Here is a 24,924-nt window from a genome sequence, read left to right on the forward strand (position 1 = left end):
ACACCCCCGCCTGACTTGCGGTGCTCAGCTCCGGACTGGCCGCGGTTATATTTTACACACGGTAGAAGCGTCTCCTCACAACCGGCCGCCGGAAACGGAAGTGTGGGAGAATCCCTAATCCCGCGGGAGCCGAAGTGTTACGGTGTGTGCAGGGGTCCTGCTGTCGGGGGCGCGGGGCGGCAGGTAGGTGGCGCTGTGTGGAGTGATTAGTGGGGATTACAGGGATTAGTGCGGTGGGAGAATCCTCTTAAAGGGGCAGGCTCCTGTTTTTACTCCAGCTGTGTCCCCTGTAGTCTGTTTTGGGATAAAACAGCTGACACGGCCATTCTTTGCACGGAAACCTGCGGATCTGTATGAAAGTCTGTGCAGAACTCCAAAGCCCCGCCTCTGAACCCCATGGCGGACTAAATGTGGACCGGACACCGGGGGTCTGTTTACAGCGAGGATTCCAACTGGGCTTTTTTTTTTTTCTGCATGGATTTTGCCTCTAAAAGTTGCAGTTTGAGTTGATGACTTTTAAAAACTTTTTTTTTTTGGCGGTTCTGCGGATCCGTACACTGATTTGGCGCCTTATAATGGGCAAATCCATATGCAGAACAACCTACATGGAAAAGGTGTGACGTCCGCGCCAAGAAGGGGCCGCGCAATATTTATTTTAACTTTATTTCCTACATGCAGATTTCAAATCTGTGTGCAGAAAACAATGTGTGGCGCGTAAAGTACGGCGCCGATCACCAGTGACCGCCATGGGGCGCGCATTTACTGCGGGTGCTGCTGCACGTTTTCTGCCGTGAGGACAAATCCTTGGGGTGGGTTCACAGCAGTTTTGGGGAAAAAACGTTAAAAAAAAAAAAAAAATATATATATATATATATATATATATATATATATATATATATATATATATATATATATATCTCAGGGCTTTTTGTCTTCTAGGAGTGAGACAACCCAAGAAGTGTGTAGCCGGATATTGGGGCTCATTCACAGCACACACCGCCGTGGGGAGGTACAGCTCTCGGTTTTGTTTTTGGAACAGAGATACAGAATTAAAGGCTTCCATTTTTTTACCTAATGATTTCAATGGGATGAGAAAAAAAAAAGGTTCCCACTTCCTTTCTGATTGGTTTCCATGTTTTAAGCAAAACAAATGGCGTGGCTGCAGCATTATTTCCTCCTTATATAAGGCCCCCTGTTCACGGGCGTTGGGGTACCCCGCGGCAGATCGCCGCCGCCCAGGAGGATGAGCCGCCGCCGAATCTTCGCCGGTTGGCCCTATTTGATAGGCTGATTCACAGTATGATGCGAATTGCCTGCCGCGAGCGGAGAATTGCAGTGATTCGCCGCTCGTGGACAGGGGCCGGCCCTTCCATGCCAGGCACCCTAGAAAAGCACCTGTTGAAATCAATCGGGAAAAAATACTAATGTTTAATTAATTCCATTTTAATTCAGCCTTTCTGCCCCCAAAACAGAACCGTGAAACCTACATCCCTGCGGCGGTGTAGTGATGGCGTGAACGAGCCCCTCGCTTCAGATCAGCGCTGACGTCCGTGTTACAGGCATCCATTGTTGGACCGCTGGCGCTCTCTCTCCCCGGTCGCCCCGCTGGAGGTTCGCTGTTTTTGGAGGCTTTTTTTTTCTAGTATGAAAAAATGTCAGAAAAAAAAATGTGAACAGACAAAATCGCCTCAAAAAACCCCAAACCGCACATATTGGTTATTACAACATTGGTGATTGTATTTGGGAGGGGGGCTAAAAGTCGTTGTCATTGCTGTGACTGGGGCTGCTTCTCCAGGACTTCCAGCCGCAGGGACCTCTGCCACAAAGCTGCTGCGTGTGAATTTGTGCTAATTTGGAGAATTGCTGTCATGTAGACGCTGACGCTCATCACTGAGTAATGGCGGCTTTACACGAGTGTATATACAAAACCGCTGGCGTCAGAGCGATGTATCTGCACCTAAGCGAGGTTGATTTGCACGCGCCCGCACGTGGTACTGTACGCTTTCCTTTCCGTGGATGAAGGTTAGGCCTGATGAGGTCCAGATGTGTTTTCTTCCCTGCGGTTTTGCGCCGTGTTTCGCGCATCCCCTTGTGTATTTGCACCCCTCCCATAGACTTCAATGGGAGCTTTTGCTGCACAGAAGCCGCTTGTGAGAACAAACCCGTTGAAGTCGATGGGATCTACTCGTATATTTTATGCGCACGGATCCGGTCGTGTGAAGAAGCCCTGACTAAGCAGATTTTCTGGTCAGGGCTTTGGGAGAGCTGGGTGGCTCCATCAGAGCTGCTGTAACCTTAATTCTTGTCTTTCAGTGTTTCCAGAACAGTAAGAAACTGCGCAACAAGCAGAAGCGTCTCGGAGGAGGAGAAGAATCAAGAATTTCAGGTGATTTTCTTTCCTACCCTTAAAGGGGAAATGATCTTTACCTGAACTTCTGTTTAACCCGTCCAGCTGGTCGGGGCTCAAGTAGTTCAGAAGGTGACCTTTAACTCTGTCATGACTGTTTTTCAGGGCCTACCCTAGTACTGCTATGGGTGGGCTTATCGCCATACTACTTGGGACCCCCACCACTATACCAGTCCCGCTAGTAACCTGCAGGGTTATTAAGCTGGGTTCACGCAGGGCAGAATCCCACAGCTAAATCTCGTGGTTTTGCCGCAACGAAAAACCACGAGATTTCCACCAGAAAAGCGCAGCTTCAAAACCCGCGGCACTTAGCCGTGGGTTTTGGAGCGGCTTTGCCGCATGCTTTTCCGTTGTGGCCAGCGCTTCCAAAGAGAAGAGCATGGCTGTAACGGAAAAAAAAATAGACATGCTGCAGGCCGGGGAATCCGTGCCGCAGCGCCGACTTTGCCGTGACGAATGGCCGTCCCGTGTGGGCGAAATTTTTGACAAATCTCATCCTCATGGCCGGCCAATTCCGGGATTAGCGGCCGCAGGCGGACTAGCTGCAGCGAAATTCCACACGGAATCTCCGCGGCAAATGCGCCCTGTGTGAACTCAGCCTTAGGCCGCCTGCAGACGGCCGGGTTGGATCCGGCTGCAAGAATTCTCGCAGCAGGACCCGACCCGAGCGCCTGCAGAGAGCAGCGCGGAACTCACCCACTCCCGCAGCTCCGGCTCTTTCATGTTCCGGCAGCCGGCGCATGCGCAGAGCGGAGCCGGGGGCCGGGCAGTGACGTTTCTGTGCGGGGCTCTGCGAGCCATGCGCAGAATTAGGACATGCCGTGGTTTGTTTTCTGCGTGGAATTTTGCGCAGACAAACCGCGTCCGTCTGCATAGGATTGCGTATTGTAATGCAATCCTATGCAGGCGTGTACGGGCGGAAATTCTGCGGGGAATCCCACCGTGGAATTTCCGCCCGTCTGCAGGCAGCCTTAGGGTTATGCACACGGTGGTAGATACGCTCTCATTTTACTGAGTTCCACTTACTGGGCTAATAAGGAGGATGGAACAATACCTCTGCAGCGCCACCTATTGGATGGCAGCATTCCTTCAAATCAATGTATGACTTTTTAACAAGTCTGTAAAACAGTGATTGGGAATAGGAAACCAAGCCAGAAAGTAGGCTGCGGTTTTAGATCACCCATAATTGGGAGTTAAAGGGGGTATCTGATTTTTGATTTTAAAAAAACCAAAAAAACTGGAAATGTGATAAAGCCATAAAAGAACCAGAACTCGCCCGTCCTCTGCCCCTGTGGTCCTGTACTGCAGCTCCTGCGGTCCTTCCGCTTTGTTGTTTTCATGTGGACAGCATATGGCCGCTACAGCCAATCAGTTGCCGCAGAGGTCATGTGCCCCACGACTGGCATCACTGCTCAGCAAAGGGAGCTGCAATACTGGGAGTGCAGCACATAACTACTGCAGCCGCTGATGGACTGCGGCGGTCGCTGGTGCAAAGAACAGGTGTAATCTGGTTGTCTTAAGGCATGTTCACACAGAAGATTTGTCCCACAGAATTTGACCCGGAATCTGCGCCATTGTGTGCGGGAAAATAAAGGGACACCTCAGTTCTTGCCACAAATTCCATTGTTTCAGGAATTCTGTACGCAGATTGGCCCACTAAAAACGGCTACATCTGTGTGCCTGCCTGGCCAGCTTGTATGGTCGTGGCACAGCCCCGCTGCGAGGAGGAGTCCACACAGAAAATCCACATTGGATTCCACTATCTAAACAAAAACTTACTGTTTTATCACATTTCCAGCTTTTTTTTTTTGTTTTCTGTCAAACCTGTTAAGGCCGCATTCACAAGGACGTACGCCGGTTTCTGTTGGGTAAATGCGCTGTGTATTTATGCAGCTAAAACTTGCATCATTCTGCAGATTTTGGCCCTTACTGCAGATTTTTGTGTTTTTTTTTTTTTTAAAAAAAGACAAGGGCCCATTGTTTTGCTGTGCAAATACACAGTGAATACGCAGGTTTCGTGCATATTTGTACTGGACCATTTAAGGCCCTTTTACATGCAACGATTATCGCTTAAAGGGGTTGTCCCGCGAAACAAAGTTGGGGTATACACTTCTGTATGGCCATATTAATGCACTTTGTAATATACATCGTGCATTAATTATGAGCCATACAGAAGTTATTCACTTACCTGCTCCGTTGCTGGTGTCCTCGTCTCCATGGTGCCGTCTAATTTTCAGCGTCTAATCTCCCGATTAGACGTGCTTGCGCTGTCCGGTCTTCTCTGTGTTGAATGGGGCGCTCGTGCTGGAGAGCTGCTCCTCATAGCTCCGCCCCATCACTTGTGCCGATTCCAGCCAATCAGGAGGCTGGAATCGGCAATGGAACGCACAGAAGACCTGCGGTCCACCGAGGGTGAAGATCCCGGCGGCCATCTTCGCAAGGTAAGTATGAAGTCACCAGAGCGCAGGGATTCGGGTAAGTACTACCCGGGTTTTTTTTTTTTATCCCTGCATCGAGTTTGTCTCGTGCCGAACGGGGGGCTATTGAAAAAAAAAAAAACCCATTTCAGAGCGGGACAACCCCTTTAAATAATTGAACGAACTGCCGCCGTTTTTAAAATAAAAATAATAGCTTTAATCCTCTGCATTTTCCTCCACGAGTTGTTTGCTCAGCTGGGTGTACAATGGTTATCATATAAACACATGCCCAACTGAGCAAACATCTGGCTGGCAGATTCCATTGTTCTAATCCCTGCAGAGTCAACAGTGTGCTCATTATGTATGTAAAGAAAATGCCATAAGTACGTTGATAGAGAACAGCCAAGTGATGGTTTTTATGCCAGCTAAAAGCCAGCTTTAAATGACAATTGAACGAATAGTGCATGATGCCCCTGTTTACACGTGACGATTATCGCTCACTTTCGGCCGTTTGAATGAATTTTGAGCAATAATCGTTGCGTGTAAAAGGGCCTTTACTTCTGTGGCTTATTTCAGTGCATAATACGCACCACAATGGGACATTCCGCATATTTTTTTTACATGATCGAAAGTCTCTTGAGCGATTATGCATATGTGAACAACCCCCTGGAAATCAATGGGTACTATTCACTGCATAGTGCATGCCTAAAAAATCCACACATACTGCGCGGCGTATTACGGCTGTGTGAACGAGCTCTTACGGCTCGTTAACATCAGCAGTTCTGTTTTCTGCTCTGCTGTTCCATCTGAGGAGCAGCAAAATGGGGGGCGGGGAATGGTTCTGTCTTCTCATTGATTTCAGTGGGATTTTTTTGAGCTTCAGTAAGAGATTTGTGCGCTGCGAGACGTTTAAATATGAACCCCATTCTTTTGGATAGGGTCATACACACGAGCGATGTTTTCCTGCATGGCACCGCCATGCAGGACACAAATCGTGGCATGTTCGATCTGGCTGCATGCTCTCGCATCGCAGCGCCCATTGTACTCAATAGAGTTGGCGGCAGCAGTGCCGGCCCCATTGAAAGCAATGGGAGAAACTCCACTTCCTCTGCCGCAGCTGGTGATGTGAACGAGCTCTTACGGTTGTGGAACTCGGGACAACGCTGCTCCACGAGGCATTTATGAGGTCATGATCTGGAGTCCGACTGCTGGCACCCGCACGTATCATCTGCTGTAAGGAGGGCTGATAGTATTACACTGTACCCATGGAAGTGAATGACATGACTGACTATGAAATACGGGCCCCGTCCTTCCAAGTAAGGGCCGCACCCTGCAGTGGCTTAGGGTTCCTGATAACGGGAGGGGCCCCTCTGCAATGCCCCCTGCACACCCTCTTTAATAGACCTTGTAGAAGTATTTGCTGATTTGTGACTTCCGGTAGACTGAGTTCACCTCGTTGTGCAACCGCCCAGAACAAACCGTACAGGAGGAACGTTTCCTGTTGTCCTACATAACTTGTCCTGATGATGCACCGTGAATGATGACGCAGCCAAAACCGGCCTGCCCCTGACTTGTCGCTGACTATTATAGAGCATTCTCACTTAACTTGTGATTCTGGCACAACCTCTATCACCCTAACTTTGGTGGGGGGTCTCACCACCGATCCCAAGTATGGAGGTCCTATGTCCCCCTCTGTCTCTCACTGCGGGGTCGCTGCTATTATGTCAAAATGAATGGAGCGCTGGCTGAGCATGTGCAGTTGGTGCTTCATTCATTTCAACGGGGCTGATGGAAATATGTGAGCGCTTGCCTCTCGGCCATCTCTGGCGGCCATATTGAAAGTGGAGTGCTTGCAGAACCTGCGCCCCATTCGGTCTCCTCACTGTAGGGGATGCAGTAAGCCCACGGTGAGCAGGACAGGGGACACAGGATCAGTGGGGGTCTCGGTGATGGCACCATCATCCAGAAAGTTGTCCCGCTGCCTACGGATGGGGAATCGCTTGTGATTCTGATACAATCCCTTTTAAAAATAAAAACCTGACTTATGATGATTACATAAAAATTAGAGAAAACTCAAGTAATGCAGATCTTTTTATTGTTCCGTGTACAATTGCCAAATCCTCCGGCGTCCGCTGTGGGGACCGGGAGTGCGTTGCTCTACTCATTCCTCTGAGACTCGTGTAGCTCTCATAGGCATGAAAGCCACTAAGGGGACTTCTGGGGCACATGGCCGATGCTGTAGGATTTGGCTAGTCAGTGTGTGGGGCTATGTGGGACATCAGAGGATGAGGGCGAACTCGCATGGGCGTAAGTGCAGCGCGTTCGCACTGTGAACGAAACCCACTTGCATGCATTTATGTGCATATTACTGTACATTTAGCATTTGCAGGGCCATGGCACATAAGTGCGGGACACATCCGCTCCGGGATTTATAAGGCTATTTAGTCTAATTAGTTCCAGGTCTGTTTCTCAGCAAATTTGGCGAGTATTGAGTGGGCATTTGTGAACCTCCCATAGACGTCTATGGGGGCTTCTGTGTGCAAATGCGCACAAAAATAGAGCATGCACGCAAAAACGAGTACTAGGAATGCACCATTAAAATCAATGGGCTCTATTTTCTACCTATTGCGCTCTAATACTGTGATGGTCATCAGCGGGTAAATGATCAGCACTACGATGTACTTGACGCACAAATTACACAAGGAAGAAGCAAGAAAACGTTTCTGCAATGTTTCACTGTAAAGGGAAACTCTGCATCAATTAGTCTTCTCGCGGTGATTACTCGTTTCATAGTCCTTAGTCTAGATCCCTTGATGAAGAATCGTTCTGATCAGATCTCTTCCTTCTACACGCTTGTCCACAGGTAGCTGGTTTGCTGCAGACCTTATGCAGATGAAAAAAAAATCCATAAAAATTGGAACGTGCGCAATTTTACGGCAGCGGCGAGAAAACGTTAAAGCACCTACGCTCGTGTGAAAGCCCTGAAGCTGACAGCTGGTTGTGTCTCTCTGGGCACAGTTTACCATTTCGTCAGTAAGAATGCCCTCTATTGGCCAGGGGGATGCGGACGCCCAGTTGTCGACTTATGCTCACATTTCCAGGCGCAAGAACAACACAACGCAGAATTGTAAGAAAAGATGCTGCAGAATTGTTGTGTTACTGGGGATACAGTGATTTATTACAGGACATCTGCCGTGGCATATATATCACCTATTGCACTTGGCAAGCTTCTTCTCTAGTGCTCTCCCAGTCAGTACAGACACTACACAGCAATCTCAGTGGGGTGTATCCGAGTCTAGGGAGAAGAGTCACATTCTTAGGCCTGTTACATGGGGCGGAAATCTCGCAGAATGTCCATAGCAGGAACGCACGGAAAATCTGTGAGATTTCCGCAGCTGGAGTCCCGAGACCTTTAGTGCGGGTTATTAAAGCGGCTTATTCCACTGCGGCCATATCTCCCCACAGAGCGTCCGCAGCCGAAACAGTGATACAATTGACATGCCACGGCTTTGAATTCCACATATCACTTTCAGCACGGCTTGTGGACTGTCTGTTGAGATTTTTGCAAATCTCATCCACTTTGCTACTTAAGGCCCATTTACACAGAGCGATGATTGCTCAAAAGCGATCTTTTGAGCGGTAATCGTTGCGTCTAAACACACGGCCATTGTGCACTTTTCCCTGCCTGCTGAAAGTGCTGCGTCTGATTGGCTGAGAGGTCAGCCAATCACAGGCAGCGCTTGGCCATTCAATGACGGGAGGGGTAAGTATAGGTTTTGTTTTTTTTTTTACTACAACTAGGGATGATTTTTCAGTAAAGGGCTTATATTTAAAGCTCTTCCCCGAAAAATCACTGCGGGGGGTGCCGGCTTATGCTCAAGTCAATAAGTTTTCCCATTTTTTTGTAGTAAAATTAGGTGACTTGGCTTATAGTCAGGTCAGCTTATACTCTAGTATATACTCGACAAGTACAAAAAATATATTTCCGGCAGCATGATGGATGCATAGTAATAGTAATGTGACCGGGGATAGCTTGAAATTCTGGTACGACCTGTTTAGGTTCTGAAGGCAAATCTAAGAGACACACATGAAATATAACCGTTCCGGTGCTGCTTAGCTGCTGCTATAATACCCCCTGATATGGTTAATATAGGGCATGTCTGTCTTAAAGTGATCCGCTCTGACAGGCTGCCTTTCATTGCCAGGTTCTTTGCCCAGCAGGATGGGCTGCGTACCTTTATGACCACGTTGTAGTTTTTCTTCCGGACCCCCTTCTGCATTTGGCGGTAATGGCTCCCATTACATACTAATATGCGGGCTTGCTCCACCACTTTATGTCCATCTAACATGGCAACCATTGATCGCCCACTATTTGGACCCTACATATACAGTACGGCACCTTACAATGTGGGTATTACATAAGTGGGCAAAGCACTTCAGTTCCTCTTGTGTTTCTTCAGCACTTCTTATGGCTTCGTTTTCTCCATTCCGCCTCCTCTTTTTCCCGGTGTGCCTTTACAGAGGGTCACATGCTCCATGCTATTTCTGTGACTTTTCCATCTGCGATTTCCTTACTCTTTGTAAATGCCACATGAGACCGCAGGCATCTTCTAGCTGAAGTAGAGACAGATTAGATGACGGCTGCTCTTGCCATCTCTTGTGCTGTATGTGCCGGGTCTCCATGGCTGCCCGGGCCCGGAGCCGGTGTCTTTGCTTCCCGGCTATGATCACAATCTGCTAGATCGTCAAGCGTTTTGTATTCTTATGCCTGGTAGAAAAGGTGAAGGAACACCTCAATCCAGGTAGTAGGAGTGGACCGGATGTAGAACTGCAGTGACATGGTGAGAACAAGACGGCGTCCAAGGTGCAAATGTTGGATGGCAGTGCCACACGTTCTTTATCCTTACAGTCCACCACCTTGGTAACACTTGATAGGAATACAGGCGATGGTGTACAGTGCATAGTCTAAGATGTTTATAGTCCTTTTATTAGATGACTGACTGAACAACTAATGACAAGTGAAAGGACTTGCTTATTAAATGCCAGTACTAAACTTTTGCGGGCAGATAGAAAAGCTGTGACCATATGTAGGCACGTCCCGTGTAAACGCATGCAGCGACAGAACGAGAATCGTTCCGTGGGTCACATTCTGCATGCAGAAAACTAAACAACACGTCACTTTTGAACAACTGTCTGCTTACTGTGAATGGGGCAGGCGGGTGGAGAATGCTCTTCGGCCCACTTCTTCTCCATTCTTACAGCTCTGTGAGCAATGCTAGCGATACTCGCTCCTGTGTAACAGCATAGGAGCAAGCATCACTGGGACGAGGGTTGGGCAACTCAGCCCATGTAAAAGGACAACTACCGTCCCAATCGACACTTGACCGTGCAAGTTAAAGCAAAAGTTGTTCCTTGTAAAGCTGGCCAGGTGACGAGTGAGAATTCGTTCATTAGTCTTTGTTTCCGCTTGCCTAAAGTAGTCGCTGCTTGATTAATTATCATCGGGTATAAAGAGGTAATCATTATCTTTCAACAACTAGCCAACAACTTTGTCTGGAGGTGCGCACTGATTGGCTCCCTCCTTTTATTGAACATTTTGACCTCCCATTTAATGCTATTTGGTTCCCGAAAATGTATAAATACATGCAAGGGATCCTTCACTCAACAGTCCCAACTTGTCTCCAAAAGAAGACTCTCTGCTACGCTCTCTGGCTGGTTTTGTTTGAAATACCCCCCCCCCCGCCCCGCCAAAGAGTCTCACCCCTCCTAACTAGTTGGCGAACAATATTTCAGCCAGTGCTACTAACCATTCTTTCAGCCATCATGAGATTGAACAATGGTCGTCTATGTAGGAGCACACAGTGGATTGTACGCTTTAGTGACCGTTTTGAGCATCTGTTCTCATGTAATGCCATCTTGGGGATTGGACATGTTAGATCTTAACATGACCAATTCCAATTATATTGTTCCTCGTGGAGGTAAATAAGACCGTCGGACAATCAACATAAGGAAATTGAAAAGCAAAGTAAATAACGCAGCTCTGCTGTAACAGGGGGACCCGGCGGTCATGTGATCACCGGGTTGCATAGTGTAATTAATACTTCCACTTTTTAGTATATAGCTCTCATTTACCGCTACGAAGCCAGGTAAAAAGAAGGCAGAAGCTGTTTAAAAAAAAAAAAAAAAAAGCTTCTCCCTTCTCCTCCAGGTCCTGTGCTGTGTCTGATAGCGGAGGACCTGACCCTGCCTGATTGCAGCAGCAGAGGCTTTAATCCTGTACAGCTGCTATCAAACCCCAGGACCATGTGCCATATGTTTACCATGCTTGGTCCTTAAGGGTTAAAGGTGCTATGAGAATCTCCAATTATTCCCTATCCAGCGCCCAATTCTTTCTGATGTCACTGCATGGAGAAGAAACGGCGATTGGCCGGGTCTAGCCGCTATCGGCAAGTTATTTCCTATTCTGTGGAGAAGAAATGAGTTGCGATACTTGTACAACCCCTTTTAATGTGAAGTTATCAGTCTTATAACTTTTGCTTTATCTCTATAGATGGCATCAAAGCTACTTCGCCGCTTCCGTCCCACAACACTGAAAGAGCGTAGAGGTCCGGGACCTCCAGAAGTAGAACCCCCAGAAGTTGCAGAGTTGGTGGATGACACTGAAGGCCTATCTGTGCGTCTGAGTGGGACCCTTAGTTTGAGTGAAGACAGTCTCGGCTCTGAGGAGAGTGATGGAAATGGTACTAAATGGATTCTGGCATCTAAAGGGGTGAAGGCGCCGTGTGTGGCATGGGAAGACTGTTTGTGTATATGATACTGGCCCATGCAGGCATATGCCATCTGCTAAACTTCATTGCACTTTTTGTTTTGCAGAAGGTAGATGCATAGAAGAACTGAGTACTCATTCCCTCCTAACACAGCAGCTCCGAGAGATGTGGGCCAACGCACAAGATCACAGTCTGCCCATTAGTCTGACGTTTGAAGTGACAGAGGCTAATGTGGTGAAGGATATCCACGCCAAGTATGTGGTAAGTGGTCTTTGTGTGTTCACATTATACATAGATGATTTATTGGGCCCACTTTATAGGCATCTTGGTTTTATTAGGGCAATAATATTCCAGGGGCGGAGGGGGGTCTGCTTTGGACAATTTTTTATTAGAAGGCTCTAGAATAAGTTAATTGCAGGATGCCGCTGCTGGAATGGGAGGGAAACTTAAAATCATACATATCCATCAATCACTAAAATAAGAGCTGGGGTGCGTTCGCACTCGGCTCATTTGCTGCAGGTCTTCCACAGCTGAAAAAAATCCACATGGAAATCTGCACCATTTGGTGCAGATCAACAACAGATTGCATCCGTTTAAAGGGGTTGTCCCGCGCCGAAACGGTTTTTTTTTTTTTAACCCCCCCCCCCCCTGTTCGGCGCGAGACAACCCCGATGCAGGGGTTAAAAAAAACAAACCGCTCAGCGCTTACCTGAATCCCGGCGGTCCGGCGTCTTCATACTTACCTGCTGAAGATGGCCGCCGGGGTCTGCTCCCTCCGTGGACCGCAGCTCTTCTGTGCGGTCCATTGCCGATTCCAGCCTCCTGATTGGCTGGAATCGGCACGTGACGGGGCGGAGCTACACGGAGCCGGCATTCTGCACGAGCGGCTCCATTGAAGAGAGCAGAAGACCTGGACTGCGCAAGCGCGGCTAATTTGGCCATCGGAGGGCGAAAATTAGTCGGCTCCATGGGAACGAGGACGCTAGCAACGGAGCAGGTAAGTAAAAAACTTTTTATAACTTCTGTATGGCTCATAATTAATGCACAATGTACATTACAAAGTGCATTATTATGGCCATACAGAAGTGTATAGACCCACTTGCTGCCGTGGGACAACCCCTTTAAGTTAAAGGGGGTTGTCCAGGGTTAAAAAAATATTGCTACTTACTTCCAAACAAAGTGCCACACTTGTTCATGAGGTTACGTGTAGTATTGCAGCTTAGGTCTATTGAAGTGAATGGAGCTGACCTGCAATACCACATCCAACCCACAGAAAAAGGTGACACTGTTTTTGGAAGTAAGTAGCTGTATTTTTGTAACCATGGACAACCCTTTAAATTCGGTTTTGGGGGCAGTTTCCAGTGCAAATCCACACCAATTGGTGCAGAATAGCTGGAATGGGATCTGCCCCCTTGTGCAAATGGATTGCAAACAGCAGCGCAGCAGAAAAAAAAAAATAGGAAAGTCTAGATGGAAAACTGAATGAATAGGAGCTCAAACTGGGTGCAAAGAGCAGCAAAAACAGCAGCCAATGAAGACCGGGCTGCTCTTGAAAACTCGGGTACACTTTACATATTGACCATGCCTTTTCTATGATCCCTCCCTCCTAGATGTACACCATTTACCTTCTGCATTCAGGGCAGTATGACCCTTCTCCTGCTTTCATCACCTGCCGATACTCCGATCTTGAACGCTTGAGAAGAAGCCTGCGTTCACGCTATCCTCATGAAATGACCGCCGTGTCCTTCCCTCACAAGCGCTTGCGCAAAAACTTTACAGCCGAGACCATAGCAAAGCGTAGTCGTGCCTTTGAACAGTTCCTATGCTATGTGTCCTCGGTGCCTCTCCTGAGACAGTCTCCTGAATTCCTGGGATTTTTCTACTTACGGGACATGGAAAAGGCGCAGCATCTTACCTGCACAGGCTTATATCAGCTGGCATTACCCTTGTGGATGAACTGTTGGGGGCTGCAAGAAAAGCTTTGCCCGGTGGGTCCCGCTACTCATCGACTGCTTGTACTTGCTGGACTGGTGGTCTGCCACCAAGACCTGGATTCGCTAGCAGATGCACAAGCATTCAGTGAACGGGCTCTTCGACTCTTCCAAGATACACAAGAGCAGAATGTGCCTTTTCACATTGCCTTCCTCCAAGCTCACATCCAGATATCATGGCGAGTGGGAGTAGACAAGAGAAGTTCGGAAGCGGCGCTGCTGAGGCTGCAGGAGGCCGGACATGTCACACAAAACGCGCCCACGCTCAAAGAGATGGTTATCAGAGCAACAAACCCCCTGACTACGTAGAGGTGGCCATGCACATAGCCATTGGCCATTTTAGCTTAGACAACTTCAGTGCTGCTCATTCCCAGGAAGCACAACGGAGGATCAACTAAAAATACTGCATGGTCAAGGGCAGCTTTTAGCCAAAAGCAACATTTTATTTGCACTACATGCCTTTTTATAAGTGATGGGTCTACTTTGCTAGCTTCTTGGCACTCAAGGTGGACTTGTATAAGTTGTAAGAGACTAAAGGGACCAGTTGGGTTTGACCCGCTGTATTTTATGGATAGGTTTTTAATAATTAACACAAATGAATTATTAAAATATTTTATTGCAGTTATTTACAATTAAGAGATTAGTTTTATGATACCGGAACTGCACATGTAGAATTCGATAACCGAACAGGAATGCATTAAATGGGGGTTTCCAGGCATATAACTTACTTACCTATCCTCGGGCGGGAATAGCTGATCTGCCGCTCAGGCTACCGGCTGATCAGTTACCCACTGCCAGCGCCACTACACATAGCGGTTGGCATGGATGACCCCTCTGACGTGGCTGCACTTATAACTATAAACACAGCACCCATTGATTTCAGTGAGAGCTGTGGCTGCAGTTACAAGCGCCAACCACTACATAGGGGTTGGAGCAGCAGCCAGGATCCCAAGCAGATCAACCATTGATTACCTATCCTGAGGACAGGTCAGCAGTAGTATTTTATTTGGAAACCCCTTTAATCATAAGAAATTAGAACTCTGTATCCAACAGTCGAGCGTGTATTCACAGTTTGCTATTGGGAGAATTCTGCTTTACACGGAAGACTCCCTCCTGTGCACACGTGGCCGCCAGCACTCCATCTCTTCTCCAAAGACGTCCGTGTACCAGGCCCCGGCAGTTCCCTGTTACAAGAGACTTGTAAGTGATAACGCTACTTGCACAAGTCATTATGTCCTCCTAACACGTCTGCATTAGTCACATAATCCGCGCTACGCGCCTGCATTTCTGGATGCTGCTCTACATAAATCTGCATTAACCCTTTCCAATCCACTGTCTGACATCTGAAGACATTCTGATTGAAGGCTGTACAGCTCCGATGTCAGAAGACGTCCAGCAGGGTATTCTTACTGTATATTACTGGCCGCTCTGTTGTTGGGGGCCTCTCCAGCATGTCCCATACTGCAGTACTGGCTCTAGCCAGCAGATGGCGCCATTGTATAATGGCAGAAAGAGAAAGCCCCCTAGGAAACCCTGAATCCAAAATTGGGTTGCAAAGGGTTAATAAAAGTGATGCGGAGGGTAAAGCAGTGTCCCGTATCTGCCTCCCAATAGAATTCTTCAGAGGCTGTTTGGTAGACAAAGGATAGTCTGTAGAGATGAGCGAACTTACTCGGCCACGCTCTTTTTTCGAAAAGATTCAGGGGGCGCCGTGGGTGAGTGGGGGGAGAGAGAGGGCTCCCCCCTGTTCCCCACTGCTACCCCCCGCTCCACCATGCCTCCCCCTGCCCACCCGTGTACTTTTCACCCGAGTAGTGAAGTACTCAAAAATCGCGGTGCTCGATTGCGAAATCGCGCTTACCGAGGACGTTCGCTCATCTCTAATAGTCTGCTTTCCTTACAGCGATTATAAATCCCCACCAATGTCTTCACATCCGTTAAACTATAAAGATGGCACCTTACAATCTTTCTAGATATTGCATATCTCCCCCCCCCCCCCCCATAGTTTTGTGTTTTTGCAGTTTTCCAGTACTGTTCTGTATAATGGACATGCTATACACCCGCATGGCCAGAAGAGGCAGCCTACTGTATAACGGTTTAAATTTACTTGAACTTATTTAGTACAAGTAGCTTAAATTCTATTTTATCAGCCAAATCTAGAGTATTTCACTGAATCGGTGTTAGTGGGATTACTCAAATCGTAACTTATTTATACGAGCTCAAGTAGGAGACAAAACAATGTACAAAAGCCAAGGGCACCACTGATGCCAGTCAGGATGACTCCGGATTTTTGGCTCCATTGTACATTGAATTGTAATGAGAACTGGATCTCTATATCCATTCTCGAGTCTAGACAGAGCAAGGAGTAAGGCTTAAAGGCACATTGCTGCAACTCGCATCAAACAGCGCACGGACCCCCGTCTGATAAGCATGTCCTGTTCTCACATCCATGAAACGGATGGCAGTAGGACATTGAGTTTTATTCCCCCTCACATGTATAAGCCTCCGTCTAAAACCAAGCAGTGTGCTACCCGGGAAATACTATGGACAGCACACAGCTCAAAATTATGACCTAGCCTAAAGGCACTCTTACACGCAGAGATAATTGCTCAAACAGCCACAAGATTGAAAGATTTAATTATATATTTGCATAAAAGTACTCGCGCCTACTCATCTGTTTGTCCTCATTGGCAGCATGGGCGTGTGTTTATGCAAGGGATTATCTGCCCAGCGGGATTCCATTGTTTTCTCCTGCATCTGTTTGCCTTCCATATACAATGTACTCATTGTGTATGTGAGATCAACTAAAACCATCCTGCAAAAGTCTGAATGAAATGCATTTAAATGGAACAAATCTGTTTAGTCTCAGCGGCTGAACTACAGATATCATGCGGGCTATCAATCTATCGTTTAACGAAAAGTGCGCGACTGCCCGCGTTTGCCTATAACAAAATTATTGCGGCCGTTTAAACAAGTTTTGAGTGCTAATCGCTGCCTTAAGGGTATGAACAGTCTGGCACCACATACTGCTAAAACCGCACCTGCCTGTTGTGTCGAATGGCTACATGGTTTTGCTATAAAATTTTTCGGGCACTGGCACCTGCTGTCAATCTGGGTTTGGACGTGTGCTGCCAGCCGGCCCATGTGTCCTTAGCCTAGGTGATAGAGTAGAGTCTAGAGGCGGCTATACAGATTAGTCTAAAGATGAGCAAATGGAAGAATGCAACCAAAACTTATTAATTGGGTGGAAATTAACGCAAGCCTCTGATCCTGGAAAAGCAAAGATGGCTGAACCACTTCTCTGGCTGCCTGATGCATCGTTGGTCTACAACACTATACACCTATGTGAGCAGCAATGGCCAGTCAAATCGGCATGTGATGTCTGTTTCCCATGCAGCGCCTGCCGGGATCGGAGCGGGAACACTGCTGACCCCGGCGTAGTGGCAGGTGCTCGTAATTGCAGGTGCAGCTCCCATTTAGTTAATGGAGAGCTGTGCCTGCAATCACAAGCATTGGCCACTAGTATCCAAGGAGGCGGCAGCATCAACTGTGTAGAAATTGTAGAAAAAGGATTTATTGCGCCATAAAATGGCACCGGCCACTATACAGGGGTCAGAGCAGTACTTCCACTCCGATAACGGCAGGCGCTACCTGGAAAAACCCACTTAATGTCGGTTGAGTGATTCCCAGCCTGGTAGCCGCAGCAGCCCGCTGGGATATAGCCATGACTCATTTGGAGCTCAGCAAGAAAACGAAATGATGGCATATCCTTCCCCACTCGCTCTGCACAAGAGTCAGGGAGCAGCGGGTAACAATTTCCAATATGCTGATACGCACCCCCACTAACACCGCTACAGTGCAGTAACTTAAGTGGCTGTCACACCGTTAAAGTAAAGTGGATGGGAAAGTTACAAGAACAGCGATAATCCTAGTATATTGCACAGTACACGGTATAAGCCTCTCTGATCTATTCCCCATTACCGCACTCACCTGCCCAGTGGCTCTCGCACTCGTAAAGCATCCATTCATCCGCCCTGAACGGTGCGTGGAACCACATGGCGTGGTCAAGTGAGGCTATAAAAGCCAGCCGAAGCTTCATATGGGGAAGCAGCGCAGTCCCCACAAAGGAGTAGTCTGAGATGTAGGCGGCTACGCAGCAGTGTAATCTCATGTCACCGGGACCTACGGCGAAGCAGAAAGCCAAGAACCTTTATTATGTAATGTGGTTACTACGTAAAACGGTCGTTTATATGGAAAACAATGACGTCCGTTACTTTTACTGCAATTGTGTGTGATGGCGTAGACCAGAAATAACGCATTTTATAACCAACTCTAACAATACGTTTATTAATAAAAGATACATAAAAATTGTTCTTTGTGAAAAGTGAGTATTCAATGCCAGAACACCTCAGCCAAGTTTCTTGTAGGCGTGGAGGGCAATTTCCACAAATCTTTCAATTTGCAACAACATCTGAGGCCAGCTGCACACAAACAGACTTGCACTGCGGAATCCGCAACAAATACCGTTCGTAACATGCGCTATGTTAAAGCGCTTCTTCCTTCACACTCACGGAAACCAACTGCGATTTCCATGAGCAGAGGAGAAGAAAAAAACAAACGCAGAATGTTCTATTGTAGTGCAGATTCAAAACGGGGCTTCCATTGAAATCAATGGAAGCCGTCCGATCCGCGGCCCGTCTGCAATTGACATTGTGGATAGGTCACAGGTTGCGTGGGATTGCCTAGCAACTGCATGGGGAAAAATCTATATCTGTACTGTACATGTCTGACGGCAGCTCACCAGAGCCATCGGCAGTGCAGATAGAAGAAAAATAACATAGGCGCAGAATCCGACCTGTTTGTGTGCAGCCGGTCTTGGGGCGTGCGCGATATTGGGCTGAGAAGTGCGGCCTGATATCACGCTTCCCATTGTGACTTTCATCCTCTGCGAGGAGCATTTCATGCTAAAACGCCTTGCATCACTGATCTGGAATTCCAATCCTCCTGCGCCTGTTTTACGCATGTTGGAAGATTATGTATAAGTTTCCTGGTATATGTAGCGGGGAATAACAGGAAATATTTTATTGAAAGCGTAGTAAGTAGAGATAAGCGAACTTACTCGTTTAGGGCGATTTCGCAATCAAGCACCGCTTTTTTCGAGTAACTGACTACTCGGGCGAAAAGATTCGGGGGGGGGAGGGGTAGCAGTGGTGAACAGGGGGAGCCCTCTCCCTCCCCTCTGCAACCCCCCAGCGCCCCCCGAATCTTTTCGCCCGAGTAGTCACTTACTTGAAAAAAGCGGTGCTCGATTGCGAAATCGCCCTAAACGAGTACGTTCGCTCATCTCTAGTAGTAAGTGGTTGGAAAAAAACAAATGAATTAAAGTCTGACATAAGCCTAGATCTAGGCTAAGAGCAATAAATGGAGAATGACATAAGTGCAGACTAGATGGCCCACGTGCTCTTTTTCTAGGTTTCTGACCCTGCTGTTGGCACGGAGCCTCTCTGACTGCAGCCCAGTTGGCAGCGTACGGGGATGTGCACTAGCGGTGTATACGCTGCAGTCTAGTACAGTATAAACATACTACAGAAAAAAAAAATCCGCTGTGCTAATTAACCTGCAGTGCACAACATATGCATTTGTGTTGTAGATAGTCGTGGAATTCATCCCTTCAAGAGTAGAATACGAAATAAAAATGGCTGTGATTACTGGCAAGACAGACGACTGTCAAAGAATAACTGTGAGAGATCTACCCCATTAAGAGTATTCCGGTTAGTGGATGAAGTTTTAAGCTTCCATTCATGCACTGTATGGGCAAAAATTGCTAGATCAGCGGGCGTTTGACTGCTGCAACCCCCACCGATCCCAAGAACAGAGGTCCCGTTTCTAGTCTTCCTGCTTTATTCCCCCATCTTAGTGAACAGCGGGCCGTTTGCACAAGCGCACTATTCAGTGTCACTGGGACTGCTGGAGCGAGCGTAGTACAGCACTCCTAATGACAGTGCATGGAGCGGCAGTGTGCTTGACGGAATATCCCTTTAACTATATGAGAGACAGTGCGGTCAAGTGACCAGAAGTTAAGAAAAGCACAGAACACACAGCCCAGGGAGGACAAACTACAGAACTGGAGGTCAGCGATACTGTGATGTACTTCTCAAAAAAAGGGGGGGGAACCTGGAGAGCTTCTTTAAGGAGTTACTCCATGCTTTCTTTGGTGGGTATATGGTGCTCACTGAGAACAACCCTCACAGGATAATACAAGCTACCTGCACTAATTGCTCCGGCTGCAGATGATTTCTTAGAATGGAAGATTTTTAGTGCAATAACATGTACTCCTATTGGGGTAGAATCAATGAGTTTTCCTGGCCGTAAGATTGGGGAGGGGGGACAGCTTTAAAATAAAATCTTGTTAGAAGTATAGCACCAACTTATTCTGCAGCGCTTTAAGGTAATTTATTACCCCCAGCAAGCTGGGTACTCATTTTACCAACCTCGGAAGGATGGAAGGAAGTTAACCTTGAGCTGCCTACCTGAAGCAAGCGGGGATTGAACTCACAACCTTCAGGTCATGAGCGAGAGCGTAGGACTGCATATCTGCTGCCTTAATACTCTAGCTACTACCACTAGGAGCCAGACACTAAGCAAAAGAAGTAGCATTCCCATTTCTCACTGCCTAGATTTTCCCTGCAGGCACCAAGCAAATCAGTTTTTAGCTTAGTGTCGGTCTTCCCTGCACACCTTTGCAAGGTTCCACCGGTTGCATCCGCAGACACCTCTCCGCTGTGGGCTATCCGCATGCCTCATAATATATCCTCCCACCCCCCCCCCACAACTGCTCTTGAGCGTCCCATGGCCAAAGCAGTGTCCCCAATGATATGGACGAGAAAAAATGGATTATACCTACCTGATAATCAGGTTTCCAGTAGTCTCCACGACAGCACCAATTGAGATTGCCTCCTCCTGATAGGACAGGAACAAACAGAGGTTAAAAGCTCCCCCCCTTCCCCACTTTCCTCAGTGGATTCTAACGAATTGCCGGGGTAGGAGCTCAACTTAAAATTATTTTTTTTTTAAATAAAATTATATATATATATATATATATATATATATATATATATATATATATATATATATGTTTCTTTATATTATATAGTTTCTTTTCTATCAATTTAGGGAGGGAAGGTACGGGTGCTGTCGTGGAGACTACTGGAAACCTGATTATCAGGTAGGTATAATCCATTTTTTCCCCCAGTCGTCTCCACGACAGCACCAATTGAGACGTACCAACTAAAGTTTCCCTAGGGTGGGATTGCTGCCGAGAGGACTTTGCGGCCGAAGGCCCTGTCCTCGTCCTGCTGCACTTTTACCCTATAGTGTTTAACAAACATGTGGGGTTTCTTCCAGGCTGCGGCTTTGCATATCTGCTCGACCGAAGCTGAGCTATGTTCGGCCCATGAGGATGCTACTGCCCTTGTAGAATGGGCTTTAAGAGCTAAAGTGATTTCCTTTCCGAGGGCCTTATAGGACTCTGATGGCCAGGTGGATCCACCTGGCTATGGAGCTTTTTGCTGCTTTGCTCCCTTTATTTGGGCCACTGAACTGAATGAACAAGTTGTCGTCCCGCTTCCAGTGGCTTGTCGCCTCTATGTAGCCTAGGACTGCTCTCCTAACGTCCAGGCAGTTGAGGGTTTTTTCTTCCTTGTTTTTAGGTTTACTAAAATTTGAGGGGATTATTATGTCCTGGGACCTATGAAAATGTGATCCTACTTTTGGCATAAACGCCGGGTCCGTTTTAAGTACTAATTCGGTGGCCGAGATTTTTAGGAACGGGTGGCGAATGGACAGGGCCTACAGCTCGCTAGCCCGTCTTGCGGAGGTGATGGCTACTAAGAAAATGGTCTTAATAGTAAGCATTTTTATGGGTAGTGCTTCGATCGGCTCGAATGGTACCGTTGTCATGGCCCCTAGGGCCCAGTTAAGGTTCCAGTCTGGAAAAAGATTTATGGGCCCAGGCCGTAATCTAGTTGCTGCTGCTAGGAACCTGTTCACCCATCTGTTGTCTGAGAACTTTGTGTCACATATGGCGCTAAGGGCTGTGACCTGGAACTTCAGGGTGCTTGGAGAGAGGCCCGTCTCTAGGCCCCTCTGCAAGAACTCTAAGATTAGAGGGATGTCCGGGATAGAATCCCCGCGATCCCTTCCCTGTCTCCATGAGGAGACCCTTCTCCAACTTTCTGGTAGATAAGGTGGGTAGTCTTTTTTCTGCTGGACATTAACGTTTCTACTCCTCTCTCTGAGAATCCCTTCTCTTTTGGTGAGGATTCCTCAAGAGCCATGCTGTTAAGTGGAGCCTGTCTAGGCTCAGATGGCTCAGTGGGCCCTGCGATAGAAGACCTGTCCAGGTAGGGAAGATGACTGGGTCCTGGATGCTCAGTTGCTACAAGACCGAACCAGCTTCTTTTGGCCCAGAAGGGGGTCACCAGGATTAGTGTGCATACCTGGGTTCTGAAATATTGTAAGACTCTGGGGATTAACGGTATAGGGGGGAAGGCGTACACCAGCCCTTCTCCCCAGTCTTGGCCTAGGGCGTCTACTGCTGTCGGACGATCTCCTGGCCGGAGGGAGAAGAAATTGCTTACTTTGGCATTTTTCCCTGGTTGCGAACAGGTCCAATTGTGGGGTCCCCCACTGATTGATCAGGATTCTGAATGCTTTCAGGGAGAGAGACCATTCTCCTGGGTCTATTTGCCTCCTGCTGAGAAAGGCCGCTTTTGGTTTAGCGTCCCCTTCAAATGGGTTGCCGTGATCGAGAGGATCCGGCCCTCTGCCCAGTGGAAATTTTTTTGTGCAATGTTTTGCAGAGCGGGAGATCTTGTGCCCCCTTAGTGTCGTATATGGGCGACCGCGGTGATATTGTCTGACAATATCTTTATATGCTGGTCCCGTAGCGAGTTCCCTAACTGCTGTAGGATCTGCCATACGGCCTGTAGTTCCCTGTGATTTGAGGACTGTTCTTTTGTTCTTTGAGGTCATGGGCCCTGAAAGAACTGGTTCCCCACGTGCGCTCCCCATCCCCAGGCACTTGCATCCGTTGTGATGCGAGTGGCTGGGTTTTGTAGCCAATGAACCCCTCTCCGCAGGTTCTCTGGGGATGCCCACCAACGCAGGCATGTTTTCGCCGCGCTTGGAATGTACATTCTTGTCCCTAGAGAGGACCGCTTTTTGTCCCACGTGGATAGGACTGAGGCTTGCAGGGCTCTGGTGTGAGCCTGGGCCCATGCCACTCCTGGAATGCCTGAAGTCAAGCTTCCCAGGAGAGACCTGGCTTCCCGAATTGTGCATAATTGTCTCCGTAAAAAGGTTTTGACTAGCAGTCGGATTTTTTGTATTCTCTCCTCGGTTAGGCAGGAGCATTGCGATTCTGAGTCGAGCGTTATACCCAGAAACGTTTTCTGTTTGTCGGGATCTAGGCTGGATTTTTCCCAGTTTATGATCCGTCCCAAGGATTGGAGAAGTTCTAGCACTATCCTCAGGTGTTTTCGTTAGGAGTTCTCTGGACTCTGCTATTATTTGGACCGACTTCTTCCTCAGGTAGGCGGCTACCTCCGCCATAATTTTGGTGAAGATTCTGGGTGCTGAGGAGATCCCGAAGGGCAGGCATCTGAATTGATGGTGCTCTATTCCTTTGCCCATATCCACTGCGAGCCTTAGGTATTTCCAGGACCCCTCGTGGATCGGTACGTGGAAATAAGCATCCTTTAAATCGATGGATGCCCTGTAGGCTCCTTTGGGAATCAACTTTATCGTTGAGGAGATGGACTCCATCTTGAATTTTCTGTATCTGATGCAGGTGTTCAGAGGCTTCAGATTCACTATCATCCGCTGTTTCCCACAGGGTTTCCTTGCTAGGAAGAGCCTGGAATAATGGCCCTGGGTCTCCTCGTTTTGCGGTACGGGGGATATTGCATTTAGTTGTTGCAGGTCCCCAACGGTTTGCCTTAGTAGATGTAACTGTTTGGCGCCTCCCGTGATAATGAATTTTCTTCTGGGGAGGGACACCAGTTCTATCCGGTATTCCTGCTGTAAGATCTTTGGGATCCATGGGCCTTCGGAAATCGTGGCCCCTTGATCCACAAAGCCCTCCAGCCTTGCCCCTACGGGGATGGCGTCAGGGTCTCTGATTTGGCTCCCCCTGGTGGGGGTAAAAGAGGATATTCCTTCCTCTGCCCCCCTTGGGGTAACTCCAGCGGCCTGTCTTGCCCCTGCCTCGGTAGGTCTCTGGCTGTTGCCTTGGGGCCCGGAAGAAGGTCTTCCCTCTCTGTGGCTTTTCTTCCGGGGTTTTTGGGGCGCATAGCTTATTTTTGACCACGATTTCAGCCATAACACTCTTCTGGCTGAGTTAGACCGGGCTGTAGCTGTCGCCGAGAGTTTGACAGTTTCGGCCGCGGCGTCCGCTAGGAAATTTGTTGCCATACGCAGGATCGGAAGGGAATTTAGGATCTGTTCCCTCGGCGTCTTATTGGTTAGGTGTAGCTGTTCTAGCCGTACCCCCAGAGTTCGCGCCACACAAGTGGCTGCGATCCCTGGCCTAAGTCTGTTTGCCGCTGCCTCCCATGATTTCTTTAGAAGGCCCTCAGCTTTGCGATCCATGGGATCTTTTAACTGTGCGGCGTCCTCCACTCTTTTTGGATTATTTTGGTGATATTCTTGTGGACAGGGAAGGTATGCTTGCGCCTCTCCCCTAGTCCCCCAAATATCTCATCTTGTAGGGTACGTGGTTCTCTGGGCTCTTCCATTTTTAGGGTAGCCCTGACTGACTTAATCAATTCCATTAAGTCGTCCTGATGGAATAAGTATTTTTTGTAGTCCTCCTAATCTGAGGACTCCTCGGCCGCCTGTTCCTCTTGCTCCGACCGATGGAACTCTCTGAGTCGGAAGGCTCGTCAGGAACATACGCCCTTTTCTGGCGTTTCGCTGGCGGCGCCAGCTGTGACGTTAGGGCTGATCTACCTCTTCTTTCACCAGCTTCCTAACGTCCTCCTGATTCCTCTTTAACTAGCCTAGCTACGCATGCCTTGCATAGAGGCCTCTGGTACGTAGCTGGCAGTTTTATCCCGCAATCCGCACATTTTCTGAGTTTTGTTCTGGGGGGGGGGGGGGGGGGGAGATGTCTTTTTATATCCCCCTGACAAATAAAGCATTTTTTGTGGGTAAATATGCAATTTTCCATACACAATACACTGGATAATTGCATTGTATTTTTTGCCGCACTGGCTACTTACGGCCGCTGAGGCTGAGGTTTCAGCTGTCTCTGGGGCTGGAGCACTCATTACTATACCGGT

General features: G+C 48.0%; 2 protein-coding genes across 4 annotated transcripts in view; one reads left to right on the plus strand and one right to left on the minus strand.

Annotated features, from left to right (window-relative positions):
• SNX21 (sorting nexin family member 21) lies at positions 1-14,214 on the plus strand. Of its 3 annotated transcripts, none has more exons than XM_066585867.1 (5): positions 1-183; positions 2,314-2,386; positions 11,375-11,564; positions 11,698-11,852; positions 13,202-14,214. In XM_066585867.1, exons 3-5 carry the CDS (start codon positions 11,375-11,377, stop codon positions 13,889-13,891), a joined length of 1,035 nt encoding a protein of 344 aa, XP_066441964.1. In that variant the 5' UTR covers positions 1-183; positions 2,314-2,386; the 3' UTR covers positions 13,892-14,214. The 3 variants fall into 3 exon arrangements, with proteins under 3 accessions (XP_066441964.1, XP_066441965.1, XP_066441966.1); XM_066585868.1 differs by having other exon boundaries at positions 1-142; XM_066585869.1 differs by lacking the exon at positions 2,314-2,386.
• ACOT8 (acyl-CoA thioesterase 8) overlaps positions 14,181-24,924 on the minus strand; it is a 15,631-nt gene continuing 4,887 nt past the window's right edge. Inside the window, exons 5-6 of the mRNA XM_066585871.1 lie at positions 17,573-17,764; positions 14,181-14,766 (exon numbers count right to left, since the gene is read on the minus strand). Of these exons, the coding sequence (XP_066441968.1) occupies positions 14,648-14,766; positions 17,573-17,764 (311 nt within the window). The 3' untranslated portion in view covers positions 14,181-14,647. The remainder of the gene's footprint in view (positions 14,767-17,572; positions 17,765-24,924) is intronic.

The sequence above is a fragment of the Eleutherodactylus coqui genome, chromosome 13, assembly GCF_035609145.1.
Source record: "Eleutherodactylus coqui strain aEleCoq1 chromosome 13, aEleCoq1.hap1, whole genome shotgun sequence".
NCBI classification, from domain to species: Eukaryota; Metazoa; Chordata; class Amphibia; order Anura; family Eleutherodactylidae; genus Eleutherodactylus; species Eleutherodactylus coqui.